This window comes from Rosa chinensis, chromosome 5 (genome assembly GCF_002994745.2).
Source record: "Rosa chinensis cultivar Old Blush chromosome 5, RchiOBHm-V2, whole genome shotgun sequence".
Lineage (NCBI taxonomy): Eukaryota > Viridiplantae > Streptophyta > Magnoliopsida > Rosales > Rosaceae > Rosa > Rosa chinensis.
In genome coordinates this window covers 22,931,371-22,951,813 of record NC_037092.1, presented here as the reverse complement: position 1 = coordinate 22,951,813, position 20,443 = coordinate 22,931,371, and the positions used below count along the sequence as shown (strand labels likewise).

Here is a 20,443-nt window from a genome sequence, read left to right as displayed (position 1 = left end):
AAAAACACACCGTGAGAATGGAACTGAATACCTTGATATTACATCTAATGACTGTGGAAGGAAACACATCTTAGAGAAACTTATGAGTCAATCTAGTGGACTGTACCTCACTACGATTCGGATCATTGAGTCCTATACTGTCACCAACAATGAAATGTGGGACACTGACTCATACAGGCTTTTGCATGACCGCCTATGGCACCGAGGTCGTGACATGATGATCCTTATTTTTAAAGAACTCACACGGACATCCCTTCTTTCGAGTGAAAAATGGGAGAAAAATCCGCCACACTGCAAGGTGTCGGTTATAGTATTGCTCAAATGCAGTCATTGCCTTTTGAAGTACCGGAAGCACTACCTCCCTCCCATTATGCCTCATTGACTATTTCAAAGGCACATCACTCGTTTTGCAAAGCCTGCTCTTTAGCAAAAACATGATCGAGACCTTCCTATGCTAAAGATACAAAACAAAAAATTCCATTCTTACAAAGGATACAAAGAGATGTCTGTGGACCTATCCATCCAGAATGCGAACCATTCAAGTACTTTATGGTTCTGGTGGATGCTTCGACAATCTGGTCACATGTCGTTTTATTGTCCACAAGAAATGCTGCAATACTCCTAGCACAGATTATACGTTTAAGGGCTCACCACCCTAATCACCCTATCAAGTCTATAAGGCTTGATAATGCTGGAGAGTTTACATCAAAAGCATTTGATGATTATTGCATATCTATTTGGATAGATGTAGAGCATCCTTTACCCCATGTGCATACACAAAATGGTCTTGCAGAAGCCACCATCAAAAGGCTACAGATGGTGGCTAGGGCATTGGTTATGCGCACTAACCTGCCTATATCTGCATGGGGTTATGCAATATTGCACGCAGCTTTACTTATTTGTTTCAGACCCACAACTAGCCAACCATCTTCTGCGTACCAGTTGGTAACTGGATATGAGCTTGACATTTCACACTTACGCATATTTGGTTGAGTAGTATATGTGCCTATTGCGCTCCCACAGCGCACTACAATGGGTCCTCAGAGACGATTAAGTATTTATGTTGGATACGAATCCCCAACAATTATCCGCTATTTGGAAACCTTGAGGTGATCTATTTACCGCTAAATTTGCGGAATGTCACTTTGATGAGACAGTCTTCCGGTCGTTAGGGGGAGATAGGAAAAAGGATTTTCTAAGGGAACGACATGAATTGTCGTAGTTTGTCCCCACTCTGTCTCATTTTGATCCCCGCACTTCACAAAGTGAAAGTGAAGTGAAAAGAATAATCGATCTTCAGAATGTAGCAAATTCGATGCCTGATGCGTTTACTGATATCGTAAAAGTAACGAGATCACATATACCAGCTGCAAATGTGCCTGCAAGGTTAGAAGTCCCCAACAAGGAGCACGGTGTCGCAGATAGAGGCACTGCAACCGCACTTAGTGGAGGTGTGGTTGATGCCATGGCTCCCCAAGGAAGAGGGGGAGGTCACTTGGTTCGATTGACACTCACCTAAGGAAGAAGAGGGTGAGTAAGGCACAAACCAATCATCAATGTATAGAATCCCTCTCATGAGATTATCTCTGATTATAGTTATATCCATGAATCAATACTGGAGGACGCTCCGATGTTAAAAATGATTCCAAAGAACAAAGAAATCGCAGAGGATTATGAGAGTGCGTATGAGTTGATAGAAAGATCTTCCATACACATTGATGATATATACTGTTGCTCAAGGAATCATAGAGCACGATGATATCGAACCACGCACTGTTGCAAAATGTTAACAAAGAGCAGATTGGCCTAAATGGAAAGAAGAAATCCAGGCAGAATTAGATTCTCTGACAAAGAGATAGGTATTTGGTCAGGTAGTGCTAACCCCACCAAGTGTAAAGCCTGTAGGACATAAATGGACCTTTGTCAGAAACCGTAATGAGAAGAATGAAGTCCTAAGGTACAAGGCTCGCCTTGTGGCGCAAGGTTTCTCACAACGCTCTGGAATTGACTACGAGGAGACATTCTCTCACAAAATGGACGTTATAACGTTCCGCTACTTAGTTAGCTTACTAGTTTCCAAAGGACTGGAAATGCAGCTCATGGATGTGGTTACTGCATATCTTTATGGGGATCTAGATTCAGAGATATATGGGGCAAGTGCCTGATGGCCTTACATTACCCAAGTCAAGTGACTCTAAACCACAGAGTGCGTTTGCAATTAAGTTGAAACGCTCACTTTACGGATTGAAACAATCCGGGCGGATGTGGTATACCCGTCTAAGTGACTACTTGATTGGGAAGGGATATAAGGACGATGAATTATGCCCCTGCGTATTTATAAAGAAAACAAGTTCCGGATTTGCAATTGTAGCAGTATATGTCGATGATATGAATATAATAGGTACTCTTGCTGAAATAAGAGAAACCGCGAGCTACTTGAAATCCGAATTTGAGATGAAGGATCTTGGGAAAACTCGATTCTCTCTAGGCCTTGAACTAGAACACCGAGTTTGTGGAATACTAATCCACCAGTCTGCGTATGTCCAAAAGTCAGGCGATATAACATGGACAAAGCGCATCCTGCTAGCACTCCCATGATCGGTCGAAGTTTGGATGCAAGGAAAGATCCATTTCGTCCAAAGGAAGATGACGAAAAGGTGTTGGGAGCTAAAATTCCCTATCTAAGTGCAATAGGCGCATTATTGTACTTAGCCAAATTTACTCGACCAGACATTACATTCTCAGTGAACTTGTTAGCTAGATTTAGCTCAGCGCCAACGCAGCGTCACTGGAATGGTATCAAGAACATCTTCGATACCTAAAAGGGACCATTGACTTGGGACTGTTCTTTCCCTACAGAGAGACAAGAGGGACCGCATATGGGACTGCAATCCCTAAAGGAAATGTTGATGGCGAAAGCGCCACTCACTACACTGAAACACCAAATGATGTTTTGGTTGGTTTTGCTGATACTGGGTACCTCTATGACCCACATAAAGGTCGTTCCCAAAATGGTTATGTACTCACCATTGGGAACACGACGATACCTTGGAGATCAACCAAGCAAACCCTTGTGGTTACCTCCTCGAACCACTCAGAGATCATTGCTCTACTTGAGATGGTTCGTGAGTGTATATGGTTAAGAGCTATCATTACACAAATTCGAGGGACTAGTGGTTTGAGTTCTACCACTGAAGAGCCTACTTGCATTTATGAAGATAATGCAGCTTGCATTGAACAGATGAAGCTAAGATATATCAAGGGGATAATACAAAACACATATCGCCAAAGTTTTCCTACAATCAGCAACAACAGACCCTCCTCAAGATTCAAGTGAATCAAGTAAGGTCTGAGGAGAATGTGACAGATTTGTTCACCAAATCACTGCCTAAGGTCACAGTTGAGAAACATGTGAAAAACATAGGAATGCGAAGAATTTCCAAGCTCACTTGATTAATGTAAAGATCAGGGGGAGGTGTAGACGTCAGGGGGGGTCTAACACACACATGTCATTCTCAAATGTAGAAGGTGTGTTGTGCTCTTTTCCTTTGACCAAGGTGTATTTTTGTCCCACAGGGTTTTTATTGTTACTTGGCAAGGTTTTTAGTGAGGCAACAACTCATGCACCATTTCGTCTTTGACTTGACACAAGGGGAAGTGTTAAAGGAAAAACATATTGTGTGCCTTCGTCAAAGCAACTGACGGAGAGGGAATCAAGGAATCAGTGATTACCATCAATCAGCACAATTATAGATCAATCAGCATTCAATGTATTTAATGTAATTAATATTTCCGTTGTAATTCTATCCCTATATAAAGAGACTATGAAATGAAATGAGTAGACCAATTCCAATTGTCATTTTACTTTAACACGTGTTTGGTAAATAATATTTTTAAAAGTGCTGTCAGTACATAAAACAACTAAATAGTCTGTTTTGATCCACAACAGCTTCTAAAAGCAACCTCTGGGCTGCTTTTAAAATCTGTTACCAGTGACCTATAACTTTCAATTAAAGCTGTTTTTATTTATTTACCAAACACAATAAAATATAAAATTTTGAACAAAAACTGATTTTTTTAAAAGCGAAGTAATCCCAAACAGGACCTAAAGTTATACCCTTTAATTTTTAGAGTCATCCGTCACACTCGTTCAATTTTGATTAAATTTTCATCAATTCGGTTCGATATCGAAAGTCTCATTGCCAAAAAAACAAAAAACCATGCCACATGCACCGTTGATATTTCGGCCCAATCGTCCTTCATAAACATAAAACAAGAAAATAAAAACAAAGACTTATTTTCCAATTGTTTTGCTTTTGCCTCGTCTTCTTCTTCACAGCAGCAGCAGCGAGAAGAATCCTCAGCTAGGGTTTCTGAACCTCTCCAAGCTCGAAACGAGCCCAGAACCCATGACTGGAATCCCCCCCTACCAATGAGCCTCGCCTCCCTCTTACTTCGCAAAGGTCTGTAATTTCTATAACTCATTCCCCTATATCTACGGTTTCAATTACAGTCGTCGAGTTTCGCTTACTTTGCCGCGAAATCAGATTCTTTAATCCGTTGTGATAAAACGAAGCGATAATGCATAATCTTGGAATTAGTGGTTGTAGTTTGTTCTGAAAGTTGGAAACTTTGGTTTTCTTGAGTTATAAAGGTTTGATTTTTTTTTTTTTTTTTTTGGATGATGAGTTTGATTTGTTCTGCTTGGTTTTCACTGATGACTTGGGAGTTGAGGGTGTTAGAGACGTACTAGATTTTTAGATAAGTTGGGTTGAGTTATGTTGATGGTGGCTGTGTGAAATAGGTTGATAGAAAATTGAGCTTAGTGTTCATGTTATCCAGGTTTGAATTTTAGAGTGGTCGCGGTTGATAGTTTTGTGGAGGAAATATTTTGATTGCTGAATTGTTGAGTGAACGAAAACCATGTCTGGAAGAAATCGTGGACCACCTCATGCTGGACTACCTCCTCCCATGCATGAAGTGCCGTATGGAAGAGGACATGGGCCGATGCCCCATCCTGCATTACTTGAGGAAATGAGAGAATCCCAGCATGGTATGGGTCCCAGATCACTTCCCCCTCACCCTGCGATAATTGAGGAGCATCTCGCCGCCCAGCTTCAAGATATTCAAGGTCTTCTAGTTGATAACCAGAGGCTGGCTGCGACTCATGTTGCCCTTAAGCAGGAATTGGAAGCTGCCCAATTTGAGTTGCAACGCATGGCTTACCATGTTGATTCAATGCGGTCAGACAAGGATGTTCCAATGAGAGATTTGTATGACAAGTCTGTGCGTTTGGAAATGGATCTTCGTGGGGTTGAGGCTATGCGGGCTGAGCTTCTTCAGGTTCGCGCTGATATCAAGGAACTCACTGTTGCGAGGCAAGAGCTCTCTGGCCAGGCGCAAGCGATGACCCAAGATTTGGCTAGAATCAATGCTGACTTGCAACAGGCACCAATATTAAGAGCAGAAATTGAATCTATGAAACAAGAACTGCAACGTGCTAGGTAGCTTTTGTGTAATTCTACTGATATGTTTATTATTGAGTATAATGTTTATTTTTAATTATTGTCTCTTGCTCTGTTAATTTTATGAACTTATATTGGCATGTAGAGCTGCCATTGAGTATGAAAAGAAAGGGTATGCAGAGAATTATGAGCATGGTCAGGTAATGGAGAAGAACTTGATCTCAATGGCTAGGGAGCTGGAGAAACTTCGTGCAGAAATCGCTAATACTGAGAAGAGGGCACGTGCTTCAGCTGCAGTTGGAAATCCCAGTGGAGGTTACAATGCAAATTATGGTAATCCTGAAGCTGGATATGCAGGAAATCCTTATCCTGCCACCTATGGCATGAATCCTGTAAGTTTCATATCTTTGAGGTTTCATTATGGGAGTGTCTGCATGCTTTCTTAAACATTAAAGTTTGTTGTTGTTATGTTTCTGTGTGTTATTGCATATCTCTGTAAGCTGCAACTAGTGGCTAATATATAGGCACTATTTCTTTCTGAATATCTGGAAGTGTTAATTAGTTCCTCCCTTACTTTTCAGGTACAGGGTGGTGCTGAAAATTTTCCTCAGTATCCTATGCCTGGTTCCTGGGGTGCATACGACATGCAACGAGCTCAGGGACACCGATAAGCTAGTTCATCCGTGATCCTGAGCTACGTTCTGATGGTATCTTGGCTTCAGCTAATAGATATTTAGGTCTGTGATTGAAGTGTTATCTCATTATAGACCTTTTGGAAGATTTTCTTGTTCATTTAGTTTTTAGGAATTCTACCTAAACATTTCACAGATCATATTACCTTGTTGGTGTAGTACACTACTTATAGTATGGTTTTCTATGATGCTTTGTCTGCACCAGCTTCTCTAGATGCATTTCATAATGATATTAATGAACTTTGTTTTTATTGCATAAACTCTGTCGACTGTCATATCTAAATCGGATCCATTTATTTTCTCTCTTTCAAACAATATTATAGAAAATACAAATGTGCTATGTGTATGTGAGATTTTGATTATTCAGTAAATATATATGTATATGTCATAAACTGAATAGAAAATTTCAGTATAAGAACACTTACTACTGCTATCTTAATAATGTGAAGAATAAAATTTGTGAATTACTCAAGCTTTATTAATCATACACATATGGCTTGATCTGGAAGACCGGAAGAATTAGACATGCAAATGTAATGTTTGCAATGGATACTTGATAGTTTCCATTTTTGTTAGTCAGTAGTTTGGTTTTGTTTTAGTTTCTTCAACATCGTTAGTGATTTATGCCGCTCTTTTGGGGTCTTAGACTGCACCAATGAAGTGAGTATGTGGGTTTTGATCGAGTTATGTTGCTCCTGAAAGGATGCAGTCCATCTCTCCTCAAAATTATATTCTTCAGTGCAAGCTCTCTGCTGATTTTGAATAATTGGGAGCTGTTACCCCTTGGTTGGTTTATTATACCAAGACTTTGGGCTGAGCAGAAACTTACAACTTTTCAAGTTGACTTCTAGTTCTTCTGATTTGAGCTTTATTCCTTCCGTCAAATTTATATGTAGCGGAATAAAATAGTATGTTTGGCATGGCTGCAAAAGTCGTAGTACAGTACTTCCTGTGGACTACTCAATCCAACTTAGGTTCTATTGTCATATTGTCTTGTTCAGCTTACTATGACTGGCAAGATCTGCTCCGCGAAAACCAGAGGAGTTGACTATTTGGGATATGGGATTTTTAATTGTGAAAGGTCACCTCAGTTTTCTTATCTTGGGATGTGCACAAATTTTAGTTCAAGAGATGTTTTCAAAGGAAAGGAACAGTTTTTGATTGTGAAAAGTTCATCTCCTTTATCCTTATTGAGTTGTCAATTAGGTTTAGTTCAAGAGAATGATCTTTGATGGTGAAAAGGTCATCTCCTTTCTCCTAAATGGGTTGTCTATTGAGTTTACCAAGAGTTGTTCTTTAAAGAGGAAGTTTGTGTCTTGTTCCATTTAGAGGGTTAGCAGCCAAATATAAGAGAAGCTTAGTCATACCTGACGTATGCTGTTCACTGGGAGACACTCAACAATGGAGCTCCACGATGGTTTTCTGGTCAAGTAAGTGATTTAAATTCTTGACTTTTCACCACGTGTTATTTCTTTCTTCATTTCTTTCACTTTTAGGAAAAAGGTAAAAATAAAAAATTATGCCCATCTCTTGGTTGTGACTGTACCACCCAAAAAGAAACAAACCTAGGTTCTTTTTCATTAAAACTAGACTGATGGATTCTCCCACTCTTAGTGGCATTTTGTAGGAAAGTCCTTTTGTTCTGTGATATAGGTAGTTTGATGCTTCATTTCCTGGACTATTTCTTTTGTGTCTAATGAGCCTTAGACTTCAAATCATGGAATAGTGTTTTTGTAGTTGTGTTGATGATTTTGCAGTAGCAGCAATTAGGAGATTTGAGGATGTTCTGATTGCTTGTTATGATGTGCAAACTTAACTGGTTGGTAGATTATGCCTGTCATCTGTGTATTTTAGTTTACATGAGTTTAAATTAGGTCGGAGAAGCAGCTGAGATGTTTCTCTGTAGAACATATATATCATCAGTGAAGTGATGAGAGTTTAATTCATGACTGAATTAATCATAGGACTCTCATGAGCAGCATTTTTTATTTTTACTTTTAGCTTGGCATTTAACTTTGCCTAGCTTGGACCGCGGATGGGCCATTGAAAGGCTGTTTACTACCTACCTGTCACCACAGGAACTGGTGGTTTATTCCAAGATATATGTCAAATTTAAGCTTTTGAAACCACAAGGTTTTTCTTTTGGCTTTTCAGACCAGAAAGGAATAAAGCTTTATGTAGACTATTTGCTTAACTTATGATTCCATATCTGATGTGATGGTTAAGCTCCAAATATTTGCTGCCTGTTTTTGGTTCTCTGTGTAATAGGTTTTCTTCTAATCTTGTTGTCAGAAGTGCATTGATTTTTTAACTTTATTTTTCGTTATTTAGTGTTCTTTTATGTTGGAGTATATTTTAGGTTCAATTAATAACTTTTTGTAGACTAGTGTAATGGATGTAATAAACGTGGAAGTAAAAGTATCTCCTTTTGAGTTTCTGGTTTAACTAAATCTTAATTTATTTCTGTTCTTCTTTTATGATCATGTTTGCTGTTTGCCTTTTAAATCTGAGGAATTGAATTCCCGTATTATCTGCCTTGGTATTGTGTTTGCTTCTGTTCCTTACTAAAATATTTAGTGTTTCTTTCTCTGGTTTCTAACATGCTCTATGTATGTTTCATCTCTAGGTTTGCAACCTTTTGGCTGTGTAAATCTGCTGCATCATCATGAACTGAATTTTTATGTGATGTCCTGAGGTACGTTTAACTGTTCAACATTTTACCTTTTCTTTGGTGATGTTTATTATATGGGTTTAAAATCAAACAAGATATAACATTAGAATTGATGTGTAGCACTGGTTGGAAATTGATTGAAAGATAAGACAGAGAGATAGTATAATTAAGGCATAGAGAGGGATACAGAAGAGAGAGTAATTAACCTTCATGTTGAGAATGCCTTTTATTTATTTATAATTGGATGTGAGGTTTATCTAGTCATTTTAATATTCAGCGCTTTGTTTCATATTGGGTTTGCAGAAGTTTGAAAACATACTTTGCTACATGGAGCTAAATATAGTCTCAATTAATATTCCCCAAAATCAGAGGTATTGACAAATGGGGTTTGAAGCATAGCCCAATAGTGAATGCTTCATTCAGTAACCATGAAAAAAATCTTATTGACCAATTGTTAATGATAGGTGTGGCTAACGTATTGTATGGGTTGTGTATCGGTAGTGATTGATAGTGAAATGAAACCAAACCTGCAAATGCATTTCAGATGGATTTCGCTTTGTGTTGGTCCAAGCCTGATGTCTTATACTGAAGTATTTAGAAGGGTAGAGCCATGGAATAGTTGTGATACAGTTTAGTTAGATGATGCTTGCAGAAGCTTATGAGAAGTGTGTGATATACATCTTTGAAAAGGTAGAACAGGGGACGTAAGGGCTGAAAGAGATCCTCTAGTTCCTGTCTATGGAGTTTGGGGGAGATCGTACATTTTATACTTTTGAGCACCCGCGAATCCTCAAACCCACTTCACAGACCCAGTCTCGAAACTGGTGCTTGCTGTCTCCTGCCGAACCCTCTTATCTTTTTCTAGCGAATAGCTAGCTAGATACCATGAGGGGTTTTGAAGCCCAGGGTCTGTCCATTGAAATAGGGTAAAAAGAACCAGCTCCAGGGTGCTGGTTTGGCTGTGCAAATGGCTCTTGAGAATGGTAAAGCTGATACTTATGGTTGCAAGTAATGAAACAATATCCGGGTCAAGCATTTACGGTTCTAGTTAAATCTAGATATAGATAATTTACATAGAGCTAGAAAGAAAACCTCACCCTAATGACACTTTGATTCTTAGACATTGTGTTGTTTCATTGAATAACTCCTAATGGGTAAGTTAGAAAAAAGGAAAAGGACAAGAGAGAGGACGCTTGGGTTAGATTAGGGCTTTTGCCAACTGCATAAATTAATTAATCTTGCCTTGAAATTGGTTCATTGAATAACTCCCAATGTGTATGTTAGAAAAAAGAGAAAAAATGAATAGAGAGGAGGCTTGGGTTAAATTAGGACTTGTTCCAACTTTAGAGTAATTATATGCATGCTGTGCAAAGAAGACTGCCTATTGAGTACTGACAAACTTAAGTTTTGGCTCTGGTCTGGAAATGCATGATAACTCGTAATTTTGGACTCAGTTGATGATCCTTTTCAGCTACAGCATTTTGATTGCTTTGTATAAGCTACTCAAATTCTTGTACCGTCTTCTCTGGTCTGGAAATGCCTGTGGACACTTCCATGTAGTGTATAGCTTGCTTCAACACTCTTAGACCAAAATATGCCAATCAAATAAGCTTGGCTCTGTTTCTTATGGGTCAAAAATCTGGATAGAACAGGTTTAGATTGATATGCATTGAAGAGTTATGTTTGTATGCAATCTTACAAAGTTTAATTTTATTTTCAGTTGGTGATTTCTCACAAGCCAAGTGTTGAGTGGCGCCATCTGAATTGAACAGACGCGGAGCTTTGAACTTTTATGATGGCCCTTTGGTGGCGGTCACAATGTTAGATGACCATAAATCACTCACAGTGCATACCAGTTTCACAGCCAGCCGCTAGGCAAGATCAAGTATCTCTTGCCAAATGCAAACATTTTCACTGAAGTTGAACAAAGTTAAAAGATAAAAAGCCATTAGAGGCCCTAATGGTTTTTGGTTTTACTGCTCCTTGCCTGCATAAACCATGCAAAAAGTTATTCCAGTGAATAATGTTATACAATACGAAGAGTCGGACTTAATCACATGTTTTGGTTTTGTAAGCAAATGTTATACAAAACCATAGATAGAAATAACCATTTCACAATCTACTCTTCATCAGATCTAATGATGCGCAAATCCAGATTATAGTACGTTTCGGAGCATGGTGAGATATTAAGATATGTGTTGGATAAATGAGTTGGAAGGGCATATTCAGTACAGGAGACTTGAATACCTAATTTTCGCAAATTCATCAGACCCTAGCCTATTCAGTATGCCATGGTGAACAAACCAGCGGCCCTTTAGGCCATCTTCAATCGTGCAGGTCTAAAATAGACCATGGTTTAAAATTTTAGACCTTTGAATGGTATTATTTATCCAAATAGTGAAGTCTATAATTTTTCCAACTCCAATCGTTTGAGGTCTAAATTATAGACTTTAATATATTTTATTATTTTTATTTTGTATACTTCAAAATTATAAGTGTTTTCAGTTATATTACTAATTCAAGTATACTTAGAATTATTTTTAGAGACAAAAATATAATTTTAATGCAGTAAAGTATTATTGAAGCAAGTTCACCCGTTGGGTCACCGGGTCACTTACTATTCACTACTTTTTAGTGTATATTTTCATTCTCTGGGTCACGAAATACACTGTGCTTGTGACCCAGGGCACAAAATACACTGTGCAGGTCACCATGGTGACCTAGAACACTGTACAGGGTGACCCAGGGCACGAAATACACTGTGCTCGTGACCCAGAGGGTGAAATTAACACTAAAAAGCAGTGAATAGTGGGTGACCTGGTGACCCAATGGGCTCGTGACCCAGAGGGTGAAATTAACACTAAAAAGCAGTGAATAGTGGGTGACCTGGTGACCCAATGGGCTCGTGACCCAGAGGGTGAAATTAACACTAAAAAGCAGTGAATAGTGGGTGACCTGGTGACCCATTGGGTGAACTTGCTCTTGTAATGGCTCATTTTGTATTATACTTCATAATTATATTTAGTTGATGTATCATACCACTAATAAATAATAATAATTATAATAAACCATTAGGTCAAATTTATTTCATAAAATTAAAGATTTCATAAAATCAAATTTATTCAAAAAAAAATTTTGGATTAATTATGCAATCGTGCAACTTGAAGCTTGAAGTTGGCCAACTTTGGTGGTCTAAATGGTGGTCTATATTTAGACCAAGAAATGGACTTTAGACCACCATGGAAGATTTTTGTAATAGACCTAATGCATGATTGGAGATGGTTTTTGCTCAGCCATGGTCTAAAATATAGACTTTGAACCTTCTCTTGGAGATAGCCTTAGGATCTGTAAAAAGTCTCTCTTCCTTCTCTCTAAAACTAGAGAGAGAAAGTAGATCTCGTCCTCTCCTCCCCCTTCTCTCTGGCTTAGATCTAGATCTCTTTGGATCTTGATTGCCAGCTAGAGAGTAGGGGGAGTGTGTTCGCCGTTCGGGCAGCTAGTCCTAGTGTTTGTTTTCTTGTTTTACGGCTTGTTTCCCAACCCAACCTCAGAGATCCAGTTTGATCCATGAAGATCGTCGCCGGAATCATCACCTCAATCCTCTTTTCATCCTTTTTCTTACTTTTCTTCAACCCACCCTACCCACATCTAGAAATTGTTCCTCCTTCCTTGGCCAACTGCAACAAGTCTCATACCTTCTATTTCGCTAGAAGAAAGTCCCCGAAACTGTACGGTGCTATGGACTCTCGAATGACCTAGTCCCTTCGAGGGACAAGTGTGTGGGAGATCGACCGAGATTCCACCATGGGTGCTGGATAGAAGGCTTGCAACTTCATGCTACCGAGTAGGGGAAGGAAGACGATAAAGGATCCATCTCGACCTCTCCGACGACGGCATCTTCCCTGATGGAGAAGATGTGTTCTGTGTGGTTCTCAGTTACCACCGACTTGGACTGGGCCCTTGTATTTCTAGGTTGTTTACTGGGCCATGTTTGGACCCATTATTTCTGTTGTATGTCATTTGTTTGTATCACTTTGGGGCTGGTTATCCGTTTTAATGGATTTTCCTTCCTTTGATACAAAAAAAACAAAGTATGCCGTGGTGAATTTTCATTAGCGGGTCAATCACCATTCACCACTAACTAACCGAAGATTTGAATATCTATGTTTTTGCAAATTCATTAGATCCTATTCAATACACTGTAGTGAATCCTCACTAGCGGGTCAACCACCACCAGAACGGGTGACTCAGTTTTTTCTCCTCCCCCGCCCCACATTCATCCATGGAACCGGTTCCAAGAGAACCATCCGGTCTCATGTAGCCGCTGCTAGAGCTCCACTATCTTCTATAACCACCCACGGCGGCGTGTCGAAGAGGAAACCAAAACGAGTTGTAAGTGGGTTATTTCTGTTCCGGCCACCTCGAGATTGGTCAAATACAGAAGCATATTACTTCCCCAGAAAAAAAAAAAGAAACGAAAAGAAAAGCAGAAGCCTATTTTGCCTGGAGTGTCTGAGAAGGTCTCTCAAACTCTCAAATAGGGAGAGAAAATGCAGTTGACAGTACTTCCATACTTCCATGGCAACAGAGCCTTCAGATTCCAAGTAAACCCAAACCCCATTTCGAACCAATCACCACTCAGAGCTACTAAACCATCACCTTCCTCCTCTATTCAACTCACACCAAGATCCCACTCTCACCCACAATCGCCGTCTCTCCAAAACCCCAAATGGCCCCTCCCCTCAACTCCCTTCTCCTCCATCGCAGCCACCACAAAGAAGCCGCAGTCATCAGTGGCCCCAGTTCGTTCAGGCATTTCGTCGAACAGCTTCAGTGCCAATGGCAAAAGGAGCTTCAGGGACTGGGTTGAAGCGGTGAGTGAGGCTGTCTCCAATGCATTTCCGATATGGGTTGCTTTGGGGTGCCTCCTGGGCCTCATCAGTCCCGGTTCCTTCAACTGGGTCACACCCAAGCTCAATTTTTTCGGCTTAACCCTCACTATGCTTGGAATGGGTATGACCCTCACTTTCAATGACCTCAGGGACGCTTTGGCTATGCCCAAGGAGTTGTTCTCTGGCTTCTTTCTTCAGTACTCGGTCAGTCATTGCCTGAATTTTGGTTGCCTACATTTTGTTTATTGCATATATGATCCATTTGGTACTTATCAGTCTCTGTTTTTGCTCTTGGAAAATTGGAATCTTTGCTAGAACTTGGCAATGTTGACTCTTGTGGGTGTCTCAGAAGATGTCGATTTTTGTTTAAACTCCAAATCCTTTTAGCAAGAGTAAACATTGCTCTATTCAGTATCAAAGACCTCATTTGTTGATTAGTTCCAACTCAAGTTGTTTGTTGGAATACAGATTATACATCCTTCAATGTGTTTAGGTTCCCCATTTATTACATTTATGGTTTCAATGTGACCTTTTTTTATTTTTTATTTTTATCAGGTGATGCCTTTATTAGGATATTTTGTGAGCAAGCTTTTGAATCTGCCATCGCATTATGCAGCTGGTTTGATATTGCTTGGGTGCTGCCCGGGTGGTATGTCTGATAGTCTTTTTATACTATTTGTGTATTTATATCCTTCTTTACTTCATCCTCTTTCTATCTGGAAATAAATTTTTTGTTTGTTGACTTCTTGCAGGAACAGCAAGTAACATTGTCACTTATATTGCACGGTATATATACTCTTCTTATTTAGTTGTTTGTGTCAAAAGGTCTAGTTTTATTTTCTGTTGCTGAAAGTTTCAGTTTTCTGTCAGTAGTTTTGACACAGTCATTGTCAATTTGTGTCCATCTATCCCACCTTCCTCAGCTTTGTTAATTTGATTGGACAAGAAAGGCATCTGGCTATCTCCAACATGATCTCAATTTCGCATGCCTTTGTATTTTCTTAGGTCCAAATCGTCTATTTCAAAAAAAAAAAAAAAAAAAAAATTCTGACTGTGTAAGCAGCATGTGGTAATCATCGCACTCCTCTATGTTGCCAGCAATAAAGTTTAGGCGAATTTGATAAGTATAGTTATCTTCCTATATATTATAGGATTGAAACACTATGATTCTCGGTAACCATCTGAAATTCTTGTGGTGAATTAGGATTGGCTTACATGCATGAACTTGAGATCACATTGAAATCTTACCACTTTTTCCTTCTTACTTTTCTGTATAATATAGTCAATAGCAATAGATAGAGGGCAGGGTTGATACATATTAAACGGCAGAGGATTGATGTCCAAGTTGACACAAATTGAAACTTTCAGCGCTATCGTTATTGAAACTGAGACCAAAGGGATCAAATATATTTAGAAAAACTAGGCGGACAAAAGTGAACTTTGCCTTTTACCTTTTTCATTTCACTCTACATGGCCAAAGCATCTGATGCCCTTTATGTTTTTTCCAGTGGAAATGTGGCACTTTCAGTGTTAATGACAGCAGCGAGCACTCTATCAGCCGTGGTTGGTAAACTGACATGACTTTCTAGAAGATTAACACATCTTCTAGAAAATATTTAGATAGATAGTTTCGAAGCCCCCTTTCTAGTAACCTTTTCTGAAGTCCTCATCTTCTTTTTACCCATTCATGTTGTAGATCATGACCCCTTTTCTCACGGCCAAACTTGCTGGTCAATATGTTGCAGTAGATGCACCTGGAATGTTATTCTCAACACTGCAGGTGTCATTCTTAACTTACTGCCATTTCTTAGTTGTTGTTGTTGCTCTGATAAATTTTATGAGGCTACAATATGCTTTGAATACAGGTTGTGCTTCTTCCTGTGATGGCCGGTGCATTTCTGAATCAGTACTTCCAAGGTCTGGTTAAATTTGTCTCCCCCTTGATGCCACCCATTGCTGTGACAACAGTAGGTGTTCTTTGTGGGAACGCAATTGCCCAAAGTTCCTCCGCAATCCTCAAGTCTGGTCTACAAGTTGTGCTAGCTTCCTCCCTTCTGCATGCATCTGGATTTTTCTTTGGTTACGTGCTTTCAAGGTTACTTGGGCTTGATGTGGCATCATCAAGGACTATCTCAATTGAGGTTGGCATGCAGGTTAGCAACATTTCGCTTTCTCACGTAGAGCTGGATTTCTAAAAGAGAGTTGCTAATAATTTTGACCAGTAAATCATTCTAGCTTTCCACTCTTAATTACCGTAGAGATAATAGACATTGAACATCTGTACTCATTCGGTAACCCACATGTCTTCTTGTTTTGCTTGGTCGCAAACACTGTCCATGTAAACATTCTTGCCAGAATGTATGTCATTATATGTCTCAAAGGGTATTGGTTCGGTGAGGAAGTCAAACCATGCTATTGTGTGTTTTTGTATTGACCCAGTGTTCTTGTCGACTGTTATGTTTCAGAATTCGGTGCTTGGAATTGTCCTAGCTACTCAGCACTTTGGAAATCCTCTTACTGCAGTGCCATGCGCTGTTTCCAGCGTTTGCCAATCAATCATCGGTAGTGCCTTGGCAGGAATATGGAGGCGGAGCATGCCGAAAAAGGAAGAATGAAATGTGAATGTAGAAACTTTAGACGATCAGTGTAAAGAATTCTTCTGTTATCATATGAGCTGATAGTTGTGCCCCTTGTTGGCATTGCATAGCACTTTAGCTATGAGCACTTGGATTTGCCATTTATATTGGGTGTCTCAGTAACTATCGAAATAAACTACGGACATCGAAACAACACAACGAATACATAGAAAGAGTCGAGTAACCCACATACTGTACTGCCTCCCACTGTTCCCGGGTCATAACCCGACTCGATTCTTCGGATTTGACCCATGTACCATTAGAGCAAACGATGTCGTTTTTGTAGCAAAGTCTGCTCGTTCTCTTAAACCGCGTCAAGAATTGTGTAGCAGCTACTGTAGAGTTTTGAGTTTCTCTCTTCGTTTTTGTTTTCTGGGTTGAAACCCACCGCCGTCTCACCGGTCACAACCGTGACGTCACCGCGCGATACCGGCGGCCGTACGACCGGTCACAACGATTTCTGAAAACGTTCGGTGGGTAAAAGAAAGACTACTTTCAATTTATGGGTTACTGTTATCTGGCTTTGTTCTCTTGTTTTTCTTGTAACCTAATATGTAAAAATATATGGGATTGAAATGGTGATTACAAGTCATTTCGCTGAAATCTGGGATGAGTTACAGAAGGGAAAATCCCACTCCTTTCGTTTTGAGGTTGCTAAATTTTGAAGGGAATATGTTGTTATGGTTTGATTAGCATCACCACATTTACAACCATTTAATTTGATTGTTGTTTCCTTGTATGTATAGTTGAACCAGAATCGAGTCTTCTTGCACTTTTGGCTAGTCCTCGTGATTCTGCACCAGTGTTGATCACCTTTCAAGTCTGAAACAGGTATGGCGCAGTTGTTAGACAGTGTCTGATCCCCCCCCCTTTTTTTTTCACTATTTTATTTTAGGGAATTGTAATGTACTAAGACATGAAGTTTTTCATGTAAGTTACTCTGCTTCAGTTTCAATATATCTAAAACAGAATACTTAAATTTTTTTTATATGAAATTCTAGGTAGAATAAGCTGTTGAAGTTAAGACCATTATGCAAGTTTGATCATGTGTTTGAAAAACCATTAGGGTATAAATGGATTCGGAGTCAAAGCGTCAACAACAAGGAGTTGATAGAATTAGTGCATTGCCAGATGCACTTGTTTGCCACATACTGTCATTCCTTCCTACAATATATGCTGTGTGGACCACCCTTCTGTCTAGGAGATGGAACAATTTATGGAGGTCTCTTCCCAATTTGGACTTCAATGACGAAGACTTCCCTACCAAGAGGACTGATCGTTTTATGAAATTTGTTGGTCGTGTACTTTCCTCCCGTGGCTCATCAGACATTCGAAAAATCTGTCTTCACATCCACCATTGTGAGAACTTCAGTACTGGGGATTTCTCTCGCGTTCAGAGGTGGATTCGTGCTGCCATTAGGCATAATATTGTTGAACTTGATCTTTCTCTTTGGTTTCAGTATCGCAAGAATGATGAATTTAAAATGCCTCTAAGCCTTTTCAAATGCAAAACACTTGAGGTTTTGTCATTGCATTCAAACTGCATTACCTACCCTGCTGCTACAGGAGGGTGTTTCCCATGCCTCAAGGTCCTCTATGTATCAGATTTTGATGATGACTCAATGCAGAAACTTTTTTCTCACTTCCCTGTGCTCGAAGAGTTGACTATTGATGCACACCTTAGTTTTTACAATGTTTTGAATATCAAAATCTCTGCACCTGAATTGAAGACACTGAGAATATTGTTGGACTATCCCAGTAACAACTATAAGCGTCCCAACAACATTTTTATCAATGCCCCGAAGCTGGAGAACCTTGAAGTCACAGATGGTGTTTTAACAAATTACATTTTGGAGAGTGCAAAATGTCCAGAAAGAACTAAGATTGTATATAATGACAGATGTCTGATTGCTGATGATGTTTGCTTTCGAGATAAAGATGATGTATTTGAAGATGAAGCTCCGAGATTCACTAACCGCGCAGCTGCTTTACTTACAAAAGTTCACAATGTTAAATTTCTGTCTCTTGATGCTCGTCCTAAATGTTTGGAGGTAAGTATTGCCTGATTAATTTGTTACCTGAAACTGGTTGTTTAACGTATATATTTCAGCTATTACCTTGCCTGATTTTCTGTTCGATGAACATTTTATCTTTCATGAAGGCTTGGTGTGTACCTGCTTTGGAAAACTTGGGCAAACTGGAGCTGGCTCTTCGGGACTGCTACAACTGGGAATTGCTAACAGAGTTGCTGAAGAGATCACCTAAGATGGAATATCTTGGCTTGGAACATAGAGTATGATGCATTTCTACTTATTCTCCTTGATACCAACATGCTTTCATTAATCTTTCTCATTTCATTTAGTCTTGTAAATATAATTGTCAGAACACCAGTTTTGATGAATGGGAGATCCCAGAGTGTAAATGGAATCCACCTGAGTTTGTGCCTATTTGTTTGTCATCAAGCCTTAAGACTATCTGCGTGAAGGGATTCAAAGGAGGGCAGCATGAGATGGAAGTTGCAAAGTACTTGTTAAAATACGGTGAAGTTTTGAATACCATGATTATTTCAACCAAGAATCGGTTCAATAGGCAGGATGGTCATCCATATAAAACGGAGGAAGAGCTATGCGAGGAATTTTGTGTGTGTCAAAAGGGTTCAAAGATTTGCCAAGTTAACTTAATTTATGATGCAGGTTCATATTTCTATTGAAAAGTTCAGTTTTCAGTTCTTGAAGGATTTGGAGTTAAGAACCTTCTTTGTTGAACTTAAGATGAATCCATCTGCTGTAGTTTGTTTAAAGTTATTATCCACCTTGTTAGCTTCTTCTAAAGTGTGAATTAGGCTCCGGCCTTGCTTGATTCCTCATACAATTCTTTTTTTCTTTTTGAATCACTTCAACAACACCACTCATTGTTTCTTAGTCTCCTTATTATTCTCGGCTCATTTCAACTTCCAGATCGAGCTTTCACTTGAACAAGATTTCATCTGGTTTTTAAATTGCTGTTACTGGGAATTACTTGCATTTATTTTCTGAAATCTTAATAATTTGAAACTCCTATATTGCAAATCCGAGTCCGTTTGTATAGTTAAAGTACCGTGTGATTTTTGAAGTTCCCTAGTAACCCATTACCATATTTAATTGTGAATAATAAATTATTGAGAATGGAATGGAGAATTTGTTGGAAGTATCAAGTATGGATGAAAAATTATAGATATTTTAAATTTTTAGTTCTTATAATAGTAATTTAATAAAGAAGCTGTTAGAGATGTTTTTATTATCTAAAGTAACCTATCATATTGCGACTCAGATCAATTTTATTTTTGGTAAATTTTTTATTCACCTATTTTACAAAATGATTAAAGTCAGCAAGTCAATTAATGTAAATTCAATTTAACGGTGAATCTAGTGCTTTTAGTATTTGTTATGCATAGGGATGGCAATGGGGCGGGTTGGGGATGGGGATCACAATACCATCCCCATCCCCGAGGTCATTCTCAACCCCCATCCCCGCCCCAATCCCTAATAAAAATATATTGGGGATTCCCCGTCCCCATCCCCATTGGGGACTAAGCCTCCAAACCCGCCCCAAATCCCCAATAAGAATTTAATAAATAAAATAATTTTTTCTCATATTGCCTTTTTTAAAATCAAAATCTACAACAAATAAATTTAAAACATGATTAAATTCAGAAATCATAATTTAGTGAGTGCAAAAGTCAAAACACCATTAAAGTAAAGTTGTAGCCACTAAAGTAAAGTAATAAATGTATATATTTGTGATTTATATTATAAAAAATAAATTAAAATATATATAAGTTAAATATATGTATATATTATTGGGGCGGGTTTGGGGATGGGGATCACAATACCATCCCCGCCCCATCCCCAATCTTAGATAGCGGGGATTGGGGATCCCCATCCCCATTCCCCATTTGTCCCCGAATTCTTCCCCCATTAGGGGCGGGTATCCAATGGAGCTCCTCCCCGCTGGGGATTTTTGCCATCCCTAGTTATGCAACTAATAAACGACTACAAAAATTGTAAAAGATATACAAATAAAAAATAAAATAAAAAAGCTTTAATTT

The 20,443-nt window shown here is 39.0% G+C and overlaps 2 protein-coding genes across 9 annotated transcripts; both read left to right on the top strand.

Annotated features, from left to right (window-relative positions):
- Nucleotides 1-4,279: 4,279 nt before the first annotated feature.
- On the top strand, nucleotides 4,280-10,960 carry LOC112166076 (protein FLX-like 1). Of its 3 annotated transcripts, XR_005800264.1 has the most exons (7): nucleotides 4,280-4,463; nucleotides 4,843-5,504; nucleotides 5,611-5,857; nucleotides 6,047-6,202; nucleotides 6,804-7,587; nucleotides 8,784-8,852; nucleotides 10,549-10,960. XR_005800264.1 is itself a non-coding variant. In XM_024302829.2 (4 exons), the coding sequence occupies exons 2-4, from the start codon at nucleotides 4,924-4,926 to the stop codon at nucleotides 6,134-6,136; spliced, it is 918 nt and encodes a 305-aa protein (XP_024158597.1). In that variant the 5' UTR covers nucleotides 4,280-4,463; nucleotides 4,843-4,923; the 3' UTR covers nucleotides 6,137-6,417. The 3 variants fall into 3 exon arrangements, 1 of the variants encoding a protein (XP_024158597.1); XR_002923115.2 differs by lacking the exon at nucleotides 6,804-7,587; XM_024302829.2 differs by lacking the exons at nucleotides 6,804-7,587; nucleotides 8,784-8,852; nucleotides 10,549-10,960 and having other exon boundaries at nucleotides 6,047-6,417.
- A 1,198-nt stretch (nucleotides 10,961-12,158) lies between these two features.
- LOC112165716 (probable sodium/metabolite cotransporter BASS1, chloroplastic) lies at nucleotides 12,159-19,255 on the top strand. Of its 6 annotated transcripts, XM_024302340.2 has the most exons (11): nucleotides 12,159-13,924; nucleotides 14,276-14,369; nucleotides 14,473-14,506; nucleotides 15,229-15,283; nucleotides 15,417-15,500; nucleotides 15,586-15,873; nucleotides 16,186-16,829; nucleotides 17,103-17,187; nucleotides 17,423-18,407; nucleotides 18,518-18,649; nucleotides 18,740-19,180. In XM_024302340.2, the coding sequence occupies exons 1-7, from the start codon at nucleotides 13,379-13,381 to the stop codon at nucleotides 16,333-16,335; spliced, it is 1,251 nt and encodes a 416-aa protein (XP_024158108.1). In that variant the 5' UTR covers nucleotides 12,159-13,378; the 3' UTR covers nucleotides 16,336-16,829; nucleotides 17,103-17,187; nucleotides 17,423-18,407; nucleotides 18,518-18,649; nucleotides 18,740-19,180. The 6 variants fall into 6 exon arrangements, with proteins under 6 accessions (XP_024158108.1, XP_040362397.1, XP_024158104.1 ...); XM_040506463.1 differs by lacking the exons at nucleotides 12,159-13,924; nucleotides 14,276-14,369; nucleotides 14,473-14,506; ... (1 more) ...; nucleotides 15,417-15,500; nucleotides 15,586-15,873 and having other exon boundaries at nucleotides 16,334-16,779; nucleotides 16,810-16,829; nucleotides 18,740-19,255; XM_024302336.2 differs by lacking the exons at nucleotides 12,159-13,924; nucleotides 14,276-14,369; nucleotides 14,473-14,506; ... (1 more) ...; nucleotides 15,417-15,500; nucleotides 15,586-15,873 and having other exon boundaries at nucleotides 16,334-16,829; nucleotides 18,740-19,255.
- The last annotated feature ends 1,188 nt before the right edge of the window (nucleotides 19,256-20,443 follow it).